Source organism: Arachis duranensis, chromosome 5 (genome assembly GCF_000817695.3).
Source record: "Arachis duranensis cultivar V14167 chromosome 5, aradu.V14167.gnm2.J7QH, whole genome shotgun sequence".
Lineage (NCBI taxonomy): Eukaryota > Viridiplantae > Streptophyta > Magnoliopsida > Fabales > Fabaceae > Arachis > Arachis duranensis.
In genome coordinates this window covers 3,378,376-3,401,232 of record NC_029776.3, presented here as the reverse complement: position 1 = coordinate 3,401,232, position 22,857 = coordinate 3,378,376, and the positions used below count along the sequence as shown (strand labels likewise).

The 22,857-nt window shown below is 31.6% G+C and overlaps 1 protein-coding gene and 1 pseudogene across 1 annotated transcript; one reads left to right on the top strand and one right to left on the bottom strand.

The window, feature by feature from the left end:
- The first annotated feature begins 7,849 nt into the window (after window positions 1-7,849).
- On the top strand, window positions 7,850-9,011 carry LOC107487390 (RING-H2 finger protein ATL8). The gene has a single exon (XM_016108017.3). The coding sequence runs from the start codon at window positions 8,070-8,072 to the stop codon at window positions 8,763-8,765; it is 696 nt and encodes a 231-aa protein (XP_015963503.1). The 5' UTR covers window positions 7,850-8,069; the 3' UTR covers window positions 8,766-9,011.
- A 5,886-nt stretch (window positions 9,012-14,897) lies between these two features.
- LOC107487389 (uncharacterized) lies at window positions 14,898-17,593 on the bottom strand (annotated as a pseudogene).
- Window positions 17,594-22,857: the final 5,264 nt, after the last annotated feature.

Below are 22,857 nucleotides of genomic sequence, written 5' to 3'. Positions count from 1 at the left end.
TATATTCAAATTTGGTTTTACCTAAATCAAGTAAAATTATTAGTGAATGAGAATGGATTGAATATCTATAAGTATAGATGATACTATATGAATTAAGTTAAATTAGTCTAGTAGTTATTAATTCATTAGTCTACTTAAATTAGTGAAAGGAGTTTGAATTTTATTTTGTGTATGTAGTAATTCATTGGTTAATAACAAATTTTTAAATAAAGCTTTAATTTGCGACAGATTAATCTTTAATTTATCAAATTGAAAAATATCGTGAGAAATTATATCGATAGTAGTGTAAATCCTACTTGTATACGGATAGTATACTATATATGAACCCTAATAATATCTACCGCATTATTGGTATTTGGTATATATAACACACTACATACTCTTAACTAAGAACGACACACATGCTGAGCACATAGAATTGCAAAAGGAATGAAGGGTCACATACATTGGCTTGATGATGAATATCTGAGTTTCAATCATTGATTTGGAGATGGGAACATTATTATTATTATTATTTATTTGCATTATTGATAACTGACCGTAGCACATGTTGAATGAGACATAGAAGACTCAGTGGAAATACTTATCAAAGGCTACAAATTAAACAAAGCCTTCAAATTAAAAAAGACATACGCACTCTTGCTTTTCATTTTGGGTGCATTAATCTTAATTATTGCCACCTTTTTATTCTTGTCCATGCACATAAATTTCGTTATTCTATGGGCCGGGCACATTATGATATGACTCATACTTACATATACATGATTTGTAAGACATGAAAAATGATCCCTTAATTTATTATGATTATGATATGAGACATTTTCATTATCACCAAGCAATCAATTCAAGATTTGTGCCCACATGAATTTTCTTTAAATTAAAGTTTAATTTGTTTATCATTTTTTATAATTTTTAATTTTTATTTTGGAGTCGTTAGTGATTTTACAGGTCATTATGTGATTAAAAGAAAAATCTTAAGAAATAGAAAAAATAATAAAAAATTGTAAAATATCTGAAACGTAATATATGTATTTTAAACTCATTAAGCATTACAAGTTATAATTCAAGATTTTGGAATCATAGATCTTATCCAAAAGAATCGGAATTATAGCTAGTATTTGGCTTAACTCTTTAGATAAAAAAATTAAAAATAATAAATATATATAAAAATCAACTATCATGACTGATAATTTGATATATAATACACAGTATTATAATAATTATGCTACGCATATACTAAAGAAGAGTGTTAAGGATCAGTAATTTTTGTATTTTGTAATCATTAATTGGTCATCAATAGTATTTTTAATAGTGTGAGATTACATTCAATGGTGGGAGATATCTGACTTTTCTTTTGATGGTTAATGTTGGCCACAGAATACAAAAATTGTTGATCCCCTAGACTTTTTCTATATACACTACCGCAGAAGCGGAGAGTAGCGGCGGAGAAACAGCGGCTGTGGCCAAAATCGCCGCATATTGGACGGATAGCTGCAGAGATGACTGACGGTCTGGTAAATGACGCAAAACGCTCCTGGATAGCGGCTGGGCAGCGAAGACCACAGCGAAATTAGGATATATATCGTTAACATTTCTCGTCTGACCCTATATTATTGGCGCACACCAAAGCAGAGCAGAGGCGCGAACCGCACACACCCCCTGTGCCACAATATACCCGGCGACTACTTCCATAAATGCCGCTAGGTGAGTTTTAATTCAATGTTTCAATTCCTCTTTTTATATCACAACCAATAATCTCTTCCCCCCAATTGTGCAGAAACCCGCGAATTTATTTTAGCAGCGCGCCAACCAAGAGCAAGAGCAGAGCCGTGAACTTCAGCGGAAGAACTCACCCAGGTGAGGATCTTATCATAATTCAATGTATCCGTAAACCGTGTCAGACTCATATGGCGGCGGTTTTGTATTGTGTGCAGCAAAATTTTGATTTAGCGGCGGTTATACCAGCGGTTTATGAAAACCGCCGCCAAACACAATCCCGGCGCATATCCATGGCAGTCCTATGAACCGCTGGCATTTGATTTTGCGGCGGTTTTACTAATCAAGAAAAAAACTGCCGCCAATTCCCGCCTCCCTTGTATACTAAAATTAGTCACGGTATAAAATATATGTTAAAATATAAATATACATTGAAAATAAATTAAATCACACATGTATTTATACACAAATATATTAATGGCTAATTTTAGACTTTTAGTAGCTCATTTTGATGTATGAATAACATTTTTTTGTGTCTTAAACCATCTTTAGTAGTGTATTCTTTTTTCTTAAATAGTCAAAATTATGCTTAATAAGTTATAACTCAAATAACATATATAATCTCTCTATAATTATTTAGATGTTGCAAATTCGAATCTCACTTCTAACTAAAAAAAATTGAGACTCGAATCCGAGATCTCTATTTAAAAATAAGGAGAGTTATATAGCTCGTTGGCTTGTATACTTGTATTCTTGTTCTTGGTATATGTACTGTTATATATTATTCGTATCTTGGCAGAGACCTTGTGTGCACGTTGCTATATATTTTGCCCTGTTTTGTTGGTATCTTTGTATGTGACCCCCAATTATTGTATTTAATGCATGAGTTTCATTCATGAAATTAATATATTATTGTAAGCACTATAAATCCGTATCATTGAAGAAGGTTCATGTGATTCAGATACCAGTCATGGATCAAATTGTATGTTGAAATCCCTCTTAGTGTGACTAATCAAATACAATCTCACTAGTTACTTCATAATCTTCTTAATCTCTCTCAAATTAATTACCTTTGATTTCTGATACCTTCAATTATCTTAGGGAAAAAAAATCATAGTAATTTTCTCTATGACTAATTAAATGATATCATAGACTCTCTCTTTCGTTTATAGAAATATATAATAATTGTTGTAACGTTTATAGTGCTCGGATATTTTTATAAAATTTTAAATTTTTTAATAAACATAACATTGAACTAAATGAACTCTGCGCTTAAAAAAAAAAAACTAATGTAAGCATGACAATTGAAAAATTAAAAGACGTAAATTTTTAGTTTTGTTGCGCCACTATGGATAGAGAATTCTCGACTACTAGACAAATTTTGAACAGAAATTAAGCTAGAAAACACAAAATAAAAATATGTTATATTTACTTTAAAATTTTAATGTATTAAATTAATGAATTTTTTTATCTTATAAATTGATTAAAGGATTAAGTGCGATTTTGATTCTTAAAGTATAGATCGAAAATTTTTTTGTTCTCAATCTTTTTTGAATACAAAATCGTTTCTAAAGTTTAAAACTAAATTTTAAAATGATTATTTTTATTTAAATATTAAAATTTTAGATAAAATTACCCATAACAAAAAATTATAAAATAAAAAATAAGAAAAATATGGTGTTTTTATTCGTGAGAAGGGAAAGGGAAGAAGAAGAATAAGCTATCAACAATCCACTTTTGCCTCTACTTCTGCCATCACTTCTGTACGATTTTGGTTCTTAAGATAAGGATAATTTTAAAATTAAATTAAACTTTATAAACGATTTTGTATGCAAAAAAAATTGAAGACGAAAAAATTTTAGTCTATATTTTAAAAATCAAAATTAATTAAATTTTTTATTTTTTTATTTTTTCCGATGTAAGACTAATTTATTATATTCTTTACACTTACTATTTAACAAATCTAGGCAAATATATTAATGTATTATATTCATTAATTAATATTTAATATTGAGAAAGGCACATCTAGTTAGTGACTGAAGTTGGAATGATAATTAAGGAACTTAATGTGTTGTATTCATTAATTAATAGTGACAAAGACACATCTAGTTATTAGTGACTGAAGTTGAAATGATAATTAAGGAACTCCTCATTTATTTTCTACTTCATATATAGAGTGACACGAACTCATAATTTATATTTTCAAAAAAAAAAAGAATTAATATAACAATAGGAAAAATACAATTTCAAAGGTAGAATATTCGGATGGCAGGTACACATGATTCGTGAAATAATATCTGTACGATCGATTATTGACCATTATCTTTTAAGTTAAACATTACATTTTGATTAATAAAAAATAGTAAATAGTACTGCTGCTGCAGCTAAGCTTAGACGTAAATTATTAATAAGAATGGCATATTTTTGTTGGTATATATAACTGAATAAAATTACATGCATGCCACTGCCATATCCACAACCACACATTAAAACCTGTGGATGGTTTCCAATTCAGGGTACGAAACGAAACTGCTCTAACTTGCGCTGTTTTCTTTCCAAGAAACACCAAAAAAAAACTTTGGGCCACTTGGTTATGCTATTCCTTATTTTTATTTATTAAATCCATAGTTTAATATACTAACGTACATATGTGGATTTTAATACTTTCTGGTTGATAATACTAATCAAGGTGGTTAAGATACAGCAGCAAAGTGCAAACACGAAACTTCAAATTTAGTAGCAAATTTTTGGATATTTGTATTGTTGTAAATACCTGGTATATTTAATTTCTTATCAATATATTAGGTGTATATTAAAATTAATTATTAAAATTAATTTTTTTTAGTTAAGAGTGAGATTTGAATTCGTAATCTTTAGACGAATATAAAAAAATTATATCATTTAAATTATAATTTGTTAATAATTATTAAAATTAATTAGTAAAATAAAAATATATATTAAAATATAAAATATATATTAAAAAGAAATAAAGATATATATATTTATATTATATACAAANTATCAAATTTTTAATTAAGTATCTATACTTTTTTTCTTTTTTATTGAGTCTCTACACTACTTTTAATTTTGTAATTATGTTCTTTTTATATAAAAAATATTAAAATTAACCAAATATTTTTCTCAAAATACATGCGATCAAAGATCTAGTTAGATTTTTAATTATGAAACAGTTCAATTTTTAAAGAAATATTCAATTAACTCGAATATTTTATACACTAGAAAGGACCTAATTATAAAATTAGAAATAGTGTAAGAATCCTATTGAAAGAAAAAAATATAAAGACTTAATTAAAAATTTGGTAAAATAATAAAAATTAATAAAATAATTAAACTAATTTTTTATTGGCTAAAAGATTTGGATATGGGAATAGAATGAGTGTTATATCTTAACATGATAATTTTTAGTGTTTTTTAAAATTATGGGATATACACAAATGGATCCAATTTGTGTATGAAAAAGTCACCAAAAAAAAAATTTGTGTATGAAAAATTTGAAAAATTTGGAGTACACAAATCGGACCGTCCGATTTGTATACCTAAAAATTGGACGGCCTGATTTTTGTACCTCTTAAAAATCGGACGGTCCGATTTGTATTTTATATATTAAATTATCCCACATTTTAAAAAATACCATAGTAAATCATAATTTTAGTACTATCATAATTTTAAAAAACATCATTGTTAATCCAATATTAAAAATAAAAAATAATTTTTTATTATCGGTAAATATATATATTTAGATGTATTATATATTTTATATTTTAGTATACTTTACTACTACACGTATATATTTATACAGTAGTTAATTTAATAAAAAAAATTTAGTAAAAAAAATATATCGTTGAGATTTTTATGCCAACAAAATTGGTTTAATTTTTATAAAATCTCCTTTATGTTGAGAAAAGTAGTTAAGATATCTTCAGTCCTCACAAATCACAACATGTGTCTGAGAGTATTTTCTAGAACTCACTGAAATCCATTATTGACTTCGAGTTATACATTAAGTAGATTTGATAGGGACATGTAGTTATCCACTATACTATTTTAAATTTTAAAAATAAAAAATATCTCATTTCATTATTAAACAATAACGGGGAAATAATGAAAATCAAACACAGTTTACCTACTTGTTTAAATTAAACATGACAAGTCAGATTAAGAAAGGAAAAGGAGAAATTATTTTATCAATAACATAGAAAAGGGAACAAAAAGGAAATTAACTGTTCTATAAAATAAAGAACAAAGCAAACAGAAACTATTTTTCCAATAAATTAAGCAGTTAAATAATTTTTAAAATATTATTTTATTAGTGCTATTAACACTTATGACTTGATTGACAAATTGATGAAAATCAAAATGACTTGAAGTATATCATCATTTTTTAAGATATAACAAATATCATCTATGACTAATTAATGTTATTAATAATAATATTTGGCAAATATAAGATAGAAAAACTATAGAAAGAATCAAGAACATGGTGGGCCATGGCTTTAATTCTCTGAAGTTTTGTTCCCTTACTCTTCCTCAATCGATAAAATACGGATTACGGAGTATAGTCATTTTTTAGTATAATTTTTTTTGTTTTTTTTTAAATCTAGACAATTTGTATTTTAATAATTAAAAAATAATAATTCATTTTCTGTTTTTTGTTTTTGTTAAACATGTGAGTATTTTTATAAGAATGGTTTTTTAAAAATAATAAAAAATGCTTATATGTAATATTAATTTGTATGATTTAGTATTTACTCTTTTACATAAATGATAATTATTTAATTGAGAATTTAAAATTATTTATCATTTATAAAATTATCAAAACAATATTATAAAGGAGTGATTATCATTTGATCCTAATCAAATAGTTATATTCACGTAGAACTGATGAGTATGCAAAAATAATAAAATTCTAAAAGAATAAAAAAATAAAAAAAATTTATTGATTGTTAATTGATTGAATTTATAAATTATGAAAGTAAAATTAAATATATATAGAACATTGGCTTATAAAAGATAAAAATAAATAAAGATAAGATAAGATAAAGATAAGATAATAATAAAGACTAAAATTATAACTAAATTTGTGTATTTTATTAGACTGAATTTATAAACCCTAAAAAATTTTTATTGTTGTGATAGGTTAAAATAAAAGAATAATTTAATAGTTATGTTATAAATTACATCGTCACACATAAGTATTTTAACTCATATTTTGTCGAAAATTTCATAGAATGTATTTAATAAAAAAATGAATTATTATTTTTCAATCGTGAAGTTACAGATTGTCTAAACTGAAAAAAATGAGAACAAAAAAAATTTTACTATTTATTTTTCTTGATTTTTAGCCATTTTAATATGTTAAATAATTAGTTTAAAATAAAAAAAAACAGAGATAAAAATTAAGAATATATGTAATATACGAATAAAATCAATACTAACATAAACATAAATTTAGCTAATATATATCTTAAAAATATAAGTTGAAATTATTAATTAAAATTTTAAAAAAGTACAAAATTTAATTTTTAATGTATTTATTATATATTTATTAAAATAAAAAATTTAAATTTTTTTACACATAATAATTTTATCAGGTAATTTTTAAACACGTCATAGTTAAACCTAAACACATTCTCTAGACTCTAGGGGTCAGAAATTAATAGCTTTTTTGGGAATACGAAAAATAATAATTTAACCAAATTAAATTTATATTTATAACTAAAATAAATATAATAAGAAAACAAAAAAAAAGTGATAATTACTTTGTTGTATTTGTGAAAAATTTAATTACTTTTGAACAAAAAATTATTATTTTATTTATAAACTTCATAAACATATATAAGCACGTAATACTTCTTTAATACTTAATATTTGAAATTTATAAAAAGAAATATAGACGTTGTTTAGTAAAATTTTAATTTAATTTGTTCTTTATTAAAAAAACTTAAGCTTTTTAAGTGCTAAAAGAAATAATAAAATATATTTTCATTTATAAATTATAATGAACTAAATATAGAAACATATAATGGATAAATATGAATAATGAATAAAATAAAAATAATAATGAGGCTTAATTAGTGAATTGGTTCATAAAAAGGTCCTTACCTTCTGCTTTACCCACTTGCCTCTTCACATTCACAATCCAAAGTGGGACCATCCACCACTCTCTCTTGACCCAAAGTCTCCTTCTTCTTCTTCTTCTTCTCTTCTCCTTCCAACTCTTATCCTCAAACCTTCCTTCTTCCACAATTATTTAACCACCCTCCCTCCTTCCTTCCTTCTCTAACAAACCCTTTCATTAATTTCTTTTCTTTTTCTCTAATTCACACAATCACATGACACGTGCTCTTAGATCCCTCACATCCACCGCCGACAACGCCACCGTCGTTGCCGCCGCTCCGCCTCCCGAGGCTGTGGCTCTTGAATCCGACTTCGTCGTCATCCTCGCAGCTCTCCTCTGCGCCCTCATATGCGTCGTCGGTCTTGTCGCCGTCGCCAGGTGCGCCTGGCTCCGCCGAGGCTCCGCCGCCGGAGCCTCACCGCGTCAGGCTCTCGCCAACAAAGGATTGAAGAAGAAGGTTCTCCAGTCGTTACCAAAATTCGCCTACGTTGACGGAGGAGATCCAGAATCCGGATTCGGTAGCGGTGCCGGGTGGATGGTGACGGCGGAGTGCGCGATCTGCCTTTCGGATTTTGCCGCCGGCGATGAGATCCGCGTGTTGCCGCAGTGTGGCCACGGGTTCCACGTGGCCTGCATAGACACGTGGCTTGGATCACACTCTTCTTGCCCTTCGTGCCGACAGGTTTTAGCGGTTGCGAGGTGCCAGAAGTGCGGGAGGTTTCCCGCCACCGGAGCTGGAAGCTCCGCCGCAAGAGCATCGATCAATGAACCTGAGCTGAAGTCGAGAGAAGACGACAATGCCGTTTTTAACAATAACACTAATAACAGTAACAGTAATAGCGGCGGTTTCAGTTGTAATAGCAACAATAGTAGTAGCAACACCAGCAATAATAGTGGTTTCTTGCCTTGAAGAAACAGTTGTAGTTTTTTGTATGTATCTGTAGGCTCTTTTTTAGCATTATTATTTTACCTTTTTCTTTTTTTTTTAAATATCATCATCACTTGGAAGTTGTTGGTGGTTGAGATTGTAATTTGGGCAATCTAAATCTTTAGCATTATAAACCTTGCCAATTGTTAGTACTATTGTTACTACTTGCTCTGTATATTTTGGCAATTTAAATTTAATCCAATGTAATTGGTAGAGTTAGATTGAGCATGTGAAATGATCTTTTTGATGTATTTGGGTGGTGGATAACATGTGAAATGGTCTCATTAGATCCAAAATGGATATTATAGAAAAGGAGATTAGTAAATGATTAGGAGAAAGATTAAAAGACCCCATATTGCCTAACGTAGTTGAAACTTGAAATCTTCGGAATTTGGACCTCTTTAAACAATTACAAAGGGACACTGTTACAGGCAATAAATAACTATATAGGGTTTAGGTGATAAAGACAAATTAGCTCCTGGTTGACCATTATTTTATCACAGATATATATGGTAGTTTGCTCTTTGCCGATAAATCATCTCTTCTAAACTAAATTGATTTTTTTAATATAATTTCATTATTAAAAAAAATGAATATTGATCTTGTTGATAATATTTTTAAAAGATTATGAGATTTTTAATAAAAATATTTATTTTAATTTTTAATTTTAATTTAGTGAAATTAATTAATTTTTTTTGTTGATAATTTTCTTTTAAAATATATTTACATAACACATTAATTATTAATATACTTTTTATTTAATTTTTATAAATAAAAGTAATTTAAAAATTATTAATATTTTTTAATTTTACACCGTAAATAATATATTTGAAAAAGGTAAAACGTAAAAATTAAACGATCCTAACAATCACTTTAAAAGCTAACGATATTCTCAACAAAAAATATGAATCTTAATTGATTTTTAATGGATAAATTAGTCATTTAATATGCCATATAATTTGTTTCGTTAATATAGAGAAAAATATTGACTAAAAAATTAATTAGTCTCACAAATTTAAATATCAAAAGTTAAAAAATAAATTTTTTTTATTGAAAATCTCATCTTTCTACTTAATTACGAGGACTGTTTAGATATTTTTTTCTTAAAAAAATCTTGACTTAACGAAAATTTTGGAAAGCTATCAGATACAGTTTATCAATAAAGAAGGTTTTCGAAAAAAATAAAAAGAAAACAAATAGGACAAAAAATTTAAGACTTCTTTTTTTGATATATTAAATTGAATAAGTTTAACTTAAATACCATTATAATCAGACAAAAAATTATTATTATGAAAATTTAAGAGCATAATTATCGAAAAGAGAGTGCTAGGGGAATAATAATTATCTTGAACAACATGAATAACCACCAATTAAATACAAGTATACTAAATTCTAATTTAATGTTACTTATTAAATTTATTATTTTAATCTTATTAATTTACATTGTTCACATATTGTTCAAGAATATTATTAATTACCTGTACTTTTCCTTTACCGAAATTGTGACAAACAACTATAGTTAGTAAGTCATACGTGGTTAGCAAGATTGAAAATTGGTTTGTAGCGAGAAATTCAAACTAAGATGAAATCAAACATTAAATTGAACCCATAATTGAAGCCAGAGAGTAACAGTGATGTTCAATTTGTAGAGCGGCGTATTCAAGTTGCAATAGATTCTTATATTGAGTTATGTGAGAAATTGATTTACTCGAACATATTGAAGAAGAAAATATAAAGCTGACTAAAAATGATTTTGTCATTTTGTGACAAATAATGACACAAGTTAAAATATCTTTTATTTAATAAAAAAATTTAAGAGTTAACAATTTTATTAAATTTTAATCAGTATATAATCAATAAAAAGAAATAAATTATTGAATAAAATCTTACATCAATCTTACATTATTAAAATTATTATTAATAATTATTTAATAGTTACAAATCATAAAAATTGCTGATTCTAACATTCTTTTTCGTTTATTCATCATAGCTGTTATTATTCTCTAACCATAACATGATTAATACATTTTTTTAAAAGTAAACACAGCATGTAGTTGTTGATATGTCATGTCAAAGGGGCATTAATAACCAGTCACATCTTAAATTGTAATTACATGCTTAGTCATGCAAGTTAGCCCAACCAACCATAACATCCTCTCAATTTTTTAATTAATTTTATTAAATCTATTCCTATACCATACAAGATTTAAATAGGATATCCTGAAAAAAAAAAAGAGTTATATAATATAAAATCACAGTTTATTAAAATAAAAAATTAATTGCATTTATCCTAACAACCACCCTCATACGGCGGTTTCCCAATTTCCTGTGTGTCGCTGCTCTTTTTTTCCCCTTCAAATTCAGTTGGTTCACTTAGTTTTATATATGGTCAATAATCCGATTAATTTGAATCAGTAAGTAGAAATTTTAAAAGGAACATTAATAATATGTTTGGTTCTAGTTATTCAAAAAGCATTTTTACAATTTTTTTATGTAATTAAAAAAAAAGTTGAAAACTAAAGATAAAACAAATACACACTCTTTTTGCCTTTTATATTCCCCTCTTCTCTTTTTGTTGGGTACTAACCATTAATATCATATTAAAAAAAATAGAATTTACATAATCTGAAATTTAAATTTTACTTTAGAGAGTAAAGTATGATATTCTACTCTTGAATGTTTTTCTTTTATATATATTTTTGGTCTCACCTATGAAATGAATGGTGAGAAATCACACTTTACTCTCTAAAATAAAATCCAAACTTTAGATGATCCAAATTCAAAAAAATATAAGAAAATAAGGAGTTTAGTGTATAATATATATAATAGAAATAAAAAAATTAAAATAAGATAATAATTAATTTTAAATAATTTTACAGTTTGAATTTAAAAAAATAAGAATTTACAAATGGTGCAGTTACGTTTATACGATAATCTTCTTTTCTCTGTCTGCGTGTGATTTCTTTTTGTTCTGCAGAACCTTCTTTTCGTCCATTCTCTTTCTATCACTCCGGTCCGTCGCTGCCAAGAACATCAGCTGTCGCCGCTCAGAACACCAGCTGATACCACACAGTTTTCCGCCGACGATGCCTAGCCTCTCTGCGTTCTGCTTGCGCGCCGTAGCAACGGGAGATCGCGCTGCAATAGACTTATGCATCCTCGTTACCGCTACCCACCCGCCACCGGCCATGCAGGCCCACCGTAGACCGCCGCCTCCCGTTGCGCTGTTCAAGACTACAATCAATGAATATATAGAATTAATAGCTGACAAAAAATTTGTTGGTCCATGACTTTGGTTGTTATATATCCACATATCCACGATCAATGAAGATACATAATCTTTAGTTTTCTTTTTTCTCTTTTTTAACACCTCTGATTTAATTCTATTTTTTTCACAATCTAATCGCTGTCGAATGTCAACTCTCTTCATCCCACAAATGTACTAACAAATACTAGATGGTCATTTTATTAGTCAAATTATTATTTTGATGACGATTCCACGATATTGATGGAGAGGAGGCTACAAAAGTGATTGACGATGAAGAGGAAAAGTGATTTGGAGATGAAATGGTTTGTAATTTAGGATTTAAATTTAGGATAATTTGTCTTTCTAACAAGAATTGTACAATAATTAGCCAATTATATACTTTATCAAGATTTTTCATTGTGTTTCTAACAAAAATTGTACAATATATTATATATCATTACCAATCAATATACACATATTCATATACACAATCATACACGTACCAATCTAATCCAAGTGATTGAAATGAGAATATGTTAATCATTTTAGTCAAAGGGAATCAAATACTAAGGTCTATAATCCACCCCCAACAATAAGTGCTAACCATCTCTGCTATGACTTACACCCATCCTTCTACTTCAAGCTTCATTTCCCATTATGGATCCTCTCCTCATCTTCAATAAATAAATCTTTTTAGCAAATAATTAAATGCTAAATAATGGATCAAAATCAATCAAGTTTAATTTTGATGTACTATTATTCAATTAGATTTTTTATTTATTTATATATTTAAATAATCATGATAAGATCAGGTTTTATCAAGGGAACATAAGACTGTAATCTTTTCTAATCCATAAAAATTAAATCTATGTTGATGTTTACACATGATAAGATCAGGTTTTATAGATTTAGATCTTCTAAATTTTAAATTTTTACTTTAAAAAGTAAAGTGTGATTTTTTACCTTTAAATAGTTTCTCTTTCATATTTATTCTTGGTCTTACCTACCAAATAAATGGTGAGAGATTACACTTTATTCTCTAAAGTGAAATTCAAACTTTAGAGGATTAAAATTCAAGTTTTATGAGGAACAAAAAAGGTGAGGTAGCTTTTTCTCTTTTTCTTATTACATTTCTAATTCAATTAATTTATCAGTGATCAATGTTTTATATAAGAGTTTGTTATTAGTCGATAAATTATTTCATATACAAAATAATTTTTAAATTTTTGAACACTTATTTTTTTGGTAATCGAATATAAAAAAAGGACCTAAAAAAAGAGTAAGACTTCTCTTTAATAATAATGTTTAAATTATTAGGGAATAACAACTACTCTAAATACATCTACTTATTAAAAACAGTAATTTTAATCATTAAATATTCGATTCATTAAATAGTCGAATGAATTAACTACTCGATTAATTTAATTAGGTTGATTTTTCTTATTTTATATAAAAAGTTGGAGATGCTCCTTTAGCACAATGTTGGTCCTCCTCAATTCCGCATCTATCCCAATTCCCATTCAATAAGAAACGTCTCCAATAGGAGGCTATATAAAAAGGCTCCTGCCTCCCTCACACACACTTGATGCTTATACAAAGTTTTAAAAAATAAATAAATAAAAAAATCGATGGCATCTTCTACTTTTTGGGTTTCGAGAAGGACACGTGTCTTATAAGTTATTAGGCCCCGCCTCCCATTTATCTTCCGAATTTATACCTTGAAATGTGTTACATTTATATATCAAATGCAAAAAAAAAAAATGTATAATAGTAATAACAACAAAATTTAATGAAATTTTATATTTTATTCAATAATAAATAGCACATGATTTGGTAAAGTGGCTCACACTAATGCACGTTAGAACATTTTTTTTCTTATACCTTCCTTTCCCTTCATGTCATGGTGGCTGGCATAGTGTTGAGGTGTGAACAACCACATGCAGTGTAAAGTTGAAAGCTGATTACAAGCTATAAGCCTAAATACACTTTCCTTAATCCTCCGTAGGATAAGCATGATTAGAGAGCACTAAAGACTTATCCATTTGTCCCTTCTAATTGTTTTGTTTTCCACCAAATTGATGGATATAGATGAGGACTCAGTAACCAGCACCTTCTTTCCCAACTTTCTTTTGTTTTCATACTTCACAATCAAACCTTTCACTTGGGCACTTACTTAGCACGTGACTCATCAGAACATGACATCTCCGCGGGTCATTTGTTTCTTTGTTGTTGTTATCGACATGGTATTAATACTTCTTTTTTAAGACAGCGAAGTTCATCGTCTCATTCTTAAATAGACACACAATAAAATATGTGACTTATTAAAAAAATAAGTCATCATTTTTATTGTGCGTGTATTTAAAATATAAGACGACGAACTTGTATCTACACAAAAGGTTCTTTATCTTCTTTTGTAGCCGCCTACAGAAGTAGCAATCAAATCTCACTCTACCTAATCATTTTTTTTGGCATCTAACATGATTGTTACATGAAGATAACTATATCATCATAGCAGTGCTATTCTATCACGCCTTCTACAGGTTTAAAGGCAAGACTTGCAAATTAAGACATGGAAGCATGAAGATAATATGTAAGTGGGGTTTTTTGGATTTGATGTTTTGATTGGAGAATAACTTTGCAAGACAAGATCCTAATCCACTTCATCATCATATCATTTAATAGAGGGAGAAACATAAGTGAATAAATCATCTAAACTTATCTTAAATTTAACTCTTGTAAATTCTAGAATGTACTCTAGAGAGTCAGATATACAATAGTGATGAAAACAAAAAAAAAAAATAAAAATTATCAGCAACTATTAAAAAAGAAGCATGAAATCTTATCAAATTCAAGAACTATCATCAGTTAGAATTGTACATTTACTGTTTTCTTTGAGTGCACTTATTACTTAGAACCACCACCAACATATAACCTGATAACCTGATAACTTATCGATGAGTATCAAGTAACAAATAAGTGTTGCTATTTTTGTTGTCATATAGTCATAGATAGTTAATATTTTGGTTCATACCTCTTCTTTTAATTAATCTTCCCATTCATAAGCAGGGTATAACAAGATAGCAGAAATTACTCTTAAATTGAAACATGTTTTCATCTCTTCCTTCCAAGCGGTGGCTCTTATAATAGTATAGCTAATTGCATTCATCAAATATGGTTGCAGTTTTAACCGAATCTAGTAGAGACAATACCTTAAATCGACCTACTTTTCTCTTCATCATCACTTTCTCCTTCAAATACAGAAGCCATCTTCATGGCCAGCTTTGCAGCCATTTCCCTTCTTTGAAAATCAGGCATCAACCTTAAGCTTGCACGCATATTCCCAATCTCAGACATCATTTGTTCCAAATCATCTAAGTCAAGAAACTTACCTGTATCCAACTTCTCGCCTTCAAGATCATCCATGTCCTCTACTACTTCCTTGTCACTCTCATCCTAAAATGCAGTGCTAGAGGTTGAGGGCTCAAACTCTTTGTTGGGCTTGATTCCATCCTCATTTTCACATCCTGTTTTCAGGTTGCCATGAGGAACTGATCCTCCTGCGTCTAAGGATGTCGCAGAAACCCATTGTTGTTCACTTGTTCTGTATCATCCCATGGCTCTGCTGAACAGGCTGACTGATAAAACTTCATACTCCAATTCATAATCAGATTCTTCCGAAGACAACTCTGAAGAAAAAGAAGAGAAACTAAATTCGAAGGCTTAGAGTTTATTCTACATCACAGACATTGGTATGCTTTAAAGAACAAGAAAGGTTAAGGGAATTACCTTCTTTCACAGGCAACAATGACTCACTCGTTCTATTACCAGATTTCAATATCATTTCAGGCCACATAAGAGCAGAAAGAGCATCATAGAGCCTTTCAACTCCCTATGAATCACCATATACAGACAAGCCTGTCAAAAACAGTTCTTTGTCTCAGTGTTGCGATACATCAAACTTTTAAAGTTGGAAATAGGTTTAATACTTAATAACTCATCATTGTATCCTTGAACTAAGCGAACTAAACAAGGTTTGGTCATGATGGTGTTCCTACTTACAAGACATTGCTTGTTAACCCCCAAAAAATAGTCATGGTTATGACTAATTAATATGTAGACCAAATGTTTCAAATAAAAAATCAGAGCAATGTGCAGAGTATCATATGATTAACTTGTGTATGGACCTCATTCGCAAAGGCATACATTTGTCAAAATCGGCATCGGAAGCACATGCCTCAATGAACTCAAATGTTATTCTCAGTACACAATTCCAAGCAGGACTTTCTGATATCCCCTGATGATTCTTCATCCCCTAATAAACTAGTTCTCTCCAATTCAGATATTCTATAATCAGCAACCTCTGCATAAGGATCAAGAACAGAATCATCTAGCTTCAGTAGTTGTCTTCTGTACTCAGCATGAGCCGGATGACCTGGAAACAGGTCCACTTTGTTTCCAATGCATCTCAAAGTTTTTTGAATATCCGTGCAAGATACCCAATCTTGAAGTGCAGTTAGAGAAGATAGCTGCAAGTACAAGAGAGAAAATAATAATAACAATAAAGATATGTCAGTTCAAAAGCATAAGTTCATGCAATTAAATCATACAACATACAACACTAACATCCCTCATGTAAAAAACCATAACCAAAGCTTCCAATTCTTGCAATATAGAGAGTTTCCCAACAGAACAATCATCACCAAGGTTAGCTATCCAAATAGAAACATCAGCAGAGTAATACTTATTGCTGATATTCCACCTGTTCATGACACCAAACACACAATGAAGGAACACACACACACAAAAGAGGTAAAAGAAAATCAAAATCAATCATTTGGTGAAAATGATTCAGGGTTAACACACCCATGGACATTTACTTCAGATGCAGACTCAGAAGTATCTTCAAAATCAACAGAGAGCAACCCTGAAGTAATCAAGCATGCAAAATAAAATTCAGCAGGTGAAAAACTAAATCTAGATAGTACATTAGAATGATCATAGATAACTATGGAAGAACATGATGATCAACGTATTAGGGTTGGGCTTTTATGAGATATATACACATAAATAAACTGATATCTTGTGCTGAAAATGTGATTTGAAGTAAAAAACAGTTAAACAATATACCAAATTCAAAGTGACCGAAAACCCGAGCTTGAAATTCAACCAAAGTAACTAAAATTTCAAATGAGATAAATTGAATTGAAAAATGAGATACTAACAGCAAGCAAAACATGAAACAAGGAGAAGAGGAAGTCAGAAAGCGTAACTTACGGGATAAAAAGGTACGTTTACCAACGTTAGGGGATCCAATGATGAAGATGCCGGGTCGGCTCTCAAGGGGAATCGAATCCTTGATCGATTCATTAGCGTTCATTTTTCAGTAACAAGCTTCAAACTTTGGTCCTTAGGAACGCTTTTTTCTTTTGAATTTTGTTTCTTGCTTTTTCTGAAACCCTAATTGTTGGCGGTTCTGTTCTGACTCGGTCATTGTCGTCGTCGGCTCCTTCATGGCGCCGGCGCGAAAACCTTGCAGTGATCCCCTGAGCTGGTCACCACACAAGCAACGGTGTGGCTATCTGCGAACCAGTCATTTTCCGCCACGTTGGCAGAAAAAAAAAATATAATTATTAGACAAAATTCCACTCCACTCTCCTGCGAGATGCTAAAATGACATTTTCCTTTCCTCTATTTTATAAATGTACATTTTCTTCTCTTCTAATTTTTAAAAAACTTCTTCTTTAATCCATTTTAAATTTTTTGTATTAACTAATATTAATTTTATCTATTTTTTAAAAAAATAAACTATTTTTTAAAAAAATACTCGTTAACAAAAATTTTATTTTTTATCATTAAATTTTATTTACTAAAATACCTTTTAATATCCTTTTATCACGTTCCCTCTTTTTTTTTTTGGTATTTAAACGGGGCTAAAACGCCCAAAAGGAAAAAACCAGAAACTAAATACAGGTAGAACGGGGTAAGGTAGCCCCTCTCTCATCCTCCTGGAGAATGCTAACTAACACTGGGAATGGATAGTCCTAGAACAAAAACCCAAAATCAAGATCAATACTCTTCTTAGCCAGGCAATCTGCACACTTGTTGCCTTCCCTGTAGTTATGTACAAAAAAAATTCTCCAATCAAGTTTTTTCAGCTCACTAATCCTTCTAATAAGAGAATTAGGGTGCCTTTCTAACTTTCTTTCCTCATTCAATAACTTCACCACTCCCTCTGAGTCACATTCTACCATTATCTTCTTCATCCCCAATCTCCTTGCCATGTTCAGCCCTTGCACAACACCCCACAGTTCGGCGATGAGGGCAGAGCAGTTTCTAATCGTGTGAGTGAAGTCCGCAACCCACTTCCCGTTCTCATCCCGCAAGAGGCCGCCGCACCCCGCCTTGCCCGCATCCCCTCCCGATGCTCCATCGACATTAAGCTTCAGCCATCCCTTCGGCGGGGTTTCCACCCCACCCGGCCCAGTCTTCTCGCCCGCGCTTTTCCAACCAGGTAAGCTTTTTCAAAAGCTTTGTTAATTTCCTGAATTTCTTTGATGATTTCTGTGTATGGCTGGATTGGTCTTCTGTAGTTGTCCTCATGATTTTCCTTATTTCTCCAAAACCAGATTTTTGAGCATGTAACCATGTATATATCCTTCCAATCTATATTTTGGTTCTGTCCCAATTGTTTTGTTAGGTTAGCTTCCACCCAATCTCCCCAATTAAGACTGAAGAATTTATGCAATTCCATAGGATTAAGAAAATTAACCCAAATTGTTGATGCTTTAGGGCAATCTCTGAATAGGTGTAGAAGATCTTCTTGCACTCCTTGGCAAACCTTGCAGTCTCCACTTCCACCAAACAGTCCTGCTATTCTCTGATTTGTAAGAGTTCTCTTATGCATAACAGTCCACATGAAAACCTTGACTCTTTGGGGGCCTTTCCAACTCCATAGGTGACTCCAAATAGTTTTATTGGGTTTGCTCCAATTGTTTAGAGCTTTATAGGTCGATGCAATCGAGAAATCTCCCTCTTCATTATGCTTCCACCCTTTTCTATCCTCATCTGCCTCAGAATGAGGAGGGTATGTTGCTGTAATTTTCTGGACAATCTCTTCTGGCAGATAGGTATTGAGTTTTCTCCGGTTCCATTCTCCATTATCTTCCACCCATTCTGAGACAAGGCTATTGCTATCTGAAATCTATGTTTTGGCACTCTCTTGCAGTGCTCCTACCCCTTTAAGCCAGTGATCATGCCAAAATCTAGTACCCCTTCCATTCCCAATAAACTTAATAGTGTTTGATTGAAAAGTTGGCCACATCTTGAGAACTTCTCTCCAGAAGCTTGAATCTGTGTTTCTACTTTGCGTGTCATCATCAATTAGGTTTCCATCATAGTATTTGTGCTTAAGGACTTTCACCCACATCTGCTCTGAGTTTTCATCCATTTGCCATAAAATTTTTATAAGGAAAGCATCATTCATGGATGATAGCTTCCTGAACCCCAATCCTCCTTCGTGCCTTGGGAGACATATAGTCTTCCATCTAATCAGGTGCAATCTTTTTTTTATTTGGTTCGTCTCCCCATATGAAGTTTCTTTGAAGTCTTTCCACCTCTCTACAAACTCCCTTAGGTACCTTTTCGTGCTGCATCTGGTAGTTCAGAATCAGACTAATAGTTGATTGTGCAAGTGTTAACCTTCCTGCCAAAGAAAGACACTTAGTCTTCCAGCCTTTAAGTTTGCTTTGAACCCTTCTCACTATATCCTTATACCTCTCCTTTCCTTCCCTTTTGTCAGAGATGCTCGCTCCCAAATATTTTCCTAGCTCTTTCTGTTCTTTAAATTTAGACAAATTTAGAATATCCTCCCTTGTGCTTCCAGCTGTACCCTTAGAGAACACAATAGCAGTCTTCTGTTCGTTTATTTTCAACCCCGAAGCATTGCAAAAAATTTCCAAGACACCTTTTATTCTTGCCATTTGGTCTTGTGTTGCTTCCGCAAAAAGAAGAAGGTCGTCCGCAAATATAAGATGGGAAATTTTTGGTCCATCTCTACCCACCCCAATCGGCTTCCATTCCCCGTCCAGCACATTTTGTTCTATGAGATGCGAGAGCTTGTCCATGCACATAACGAACAAGTAGGGCGAAAATGGGATCCCCTTGTCTCAATCCTTTTCTTGGAATAAATTCTTCCGTCTTATTCCCATTCCAAATAACATTGAACGATACCGTGCTCACGCATTGCATTATAATCTCAACCATCTTATCCGGCAATCTGAATTCTTCCAATCTAGTCTTGAGAAAATCCCAACTCATCCTGTCATAGGCTTTTTCGAAATCTATTTTGATCACCATGAACTGTTTTCTCTCCTTCATTCTCTTCATAGTGTGAATAAGCTCCTTTGCAATGATGATGTTGTCTTGAATTTTCCTTCCCGGTATGAAACTTGACTGGTGCGCCGCTATTCTGTCATTCAAGTGTGGTTTTAACCTTTCCACTAGCACTTTTGTTATGACCTTATAGCACACATTGCATAGTGCTATAGGCCTGAACTGGTTAATCAGCTCTGGATTGTTGATCTTAGGCACCAAAGCAATGAGGGTGGAGTTTGCTTGTCTAATAGTTTCTGGATTCTTCCAGCACATATCTATGAATTCCTGTACTTTTCCTTTCATGCTGTCCCAGTTACTCTTATAGATGAGAGCAGGGAATCCATCACTTCCAGGTGCTTTCAGGGAGCCAATGCTGAAAATGGCTTTCCTCACTTCTTCTTCATTTAAAGGTGTTATGAATCTCCTGCAATCATTATTGGTAAAATCAGGTGGGGCATAGTATTTTAATTCAAAAGGAACAGTCATTACCTCATTTTGATAGATATTTTTGAAGTGGTTAATAATGTGGTCTCCTAGCTCCTCCTCTTCTTCGATCCACTCCCCATCTGTTCCTTTGAGCTTCATAATTCTATTCTTCCCCCTCTTGACAATTATTTTAGTATGGTAGTATCGGGTGTTTCTATCTCCATCCACGATCCAATTCTCCCTAGATTTCTGCAACCAAAAAGATTCCTCTTTGTCCAGAATGTCATCTAGCTCTCTATTAAGTTTTTGCTCTAGATCTTCAAGGTAGGGATTCCTTCCGTAGCTATTGCTTCTTTGAATTCCTTCAATTCTATTAAGAAGTCTCCTTTTTGTTTTGAAAATGTTGCCAAAACTGTTCTTGTTCCATTCTTGGAGGTCCTCTTTGAGCTTATTAAGGGCACTGCAAAGCGAGGCCTGATTGTTCCAGCTGTCGTTAAAACAGTTCTGAAATTCTGGGTGAAGAGTCCACATAGCCTTAAACCTAAAGGGTTTATTGTTGGCTATATGTGTAACTCTCTCTGTTTTAATCAGCAGCGGGTGGTGATCCGATCTTCTTCTCGTAAGCACCTCGACAGTAGCATCATGCAATCTCGTTCTCCACTGATTATTAGCCAGACCTCTATCTAGTCTCTTAAAGACCCTCTCTTGTCCCTCCCATTGGGGTCCTCTCCAGGTGAACCGGGAGCCGATGAAACCGAGATCAATTAGCCCACTTTCATTGATCCAATTAGCAAACCGGTTACAAGCATTAAGGTCAATAGCCGCTCCACCTTTTTTCTCTGAGCTGTCCTTGATCTCATTGAAGTCCCCTGCTATTAGCCATTCGCCTCTCATAGTGTTGGCTATATCCAGAAGCTTTGGCCAGATCAATATCCTCATTTGATAGTGTGGATTAGCATAAACCGCAGTAAAGAACCATTCTTTCTTTCCATCTTCTTGTATTTTAGTGTGAATAAATTGTGCATGGGATTCCACTATGCTAATATTCAGGTCTGCTCTGTTCCAACAAATCCATATCCCTCCTGCAAAACCCTGGGCTTCTTCCCAAATATAGTTGTTAAACCCAATCTGTCTAATAACATTCTTTGCATTCTCTCCACTGCATTTAGTTTCTAACAAGATAGAAATATCAGGCTTGTGTTGTCTGATTATTTCTTTGAACGTTCTTCTAAAAGCACTACTTGCTGCTCCCCTGACATTCCAAATTAAACTAATCATTAAAAAGATTGGAAGGGAAGTAAAAAACAAAACAAAATATTTAAAACAGGCACTCAATAAAAGCACAGGAAGCCCAACACCTGGCACCCTAATTGTCATCCATTTTAGCGTCCTCAAGAGCACTGATGTGAGGAGTAGTGAAGTCTACTCCCTCCAACAATCTTATATTCAGGTCTTCTGTCTCTTCCTTCATTTCCATGGGAGCTGGACTATTTTCCTTTGTATTATCTAAGTCAGGTGGTCTTCCATTGGTTGGAGTGTTTTGATTTGATAATTCAATGCCTTCGTTCATAATGCATTGGGTAGAATCAACTTTATCTATCCAATTTTCTTCATGATGTTCTCCCTTTTCTTGTTGTTTAGTCATGCTTCTGCTTTCATTTCCTTTTCCCCCCTTTTCCTTATGTTCTGTGTTGAGTGTATGCTGTTGCTGTTCAACATTGTTGGCTCCCCCTATGCCTTTTCCTTCCCGATTCTTCCTTTGTGTTTCAGGTTTATTTTGCTGAATCTTAACCCTCTTCCCTTTTGCATTATCTTTCTTTCCTTTTTCCTTCTCCTTTTTTCCCTCTGATTTTTCCCCATTTTCACCTTCAGTTGTCTCTTCATTCACTTCCTCAATATGCAGCACACTAAATCTGCTCTTATTTTCTGTCTTCGTACTTGTTTCTTTTGTCTTGCTGGATCCTGCCTTTTGGCCTTTTCTTCCTTTTTTTGGTCTTTGGACAACCATCCAATCACCAAAATTTTCTT

Coding starts and splice junctions, on each gene's coding strand:
- LOC107487390 (XM_016108017.3), top strand. CDS start 8,070: ATGACACGTGCTCTTAGATCCCTCACATCCACCGCCGACAACGCCACC.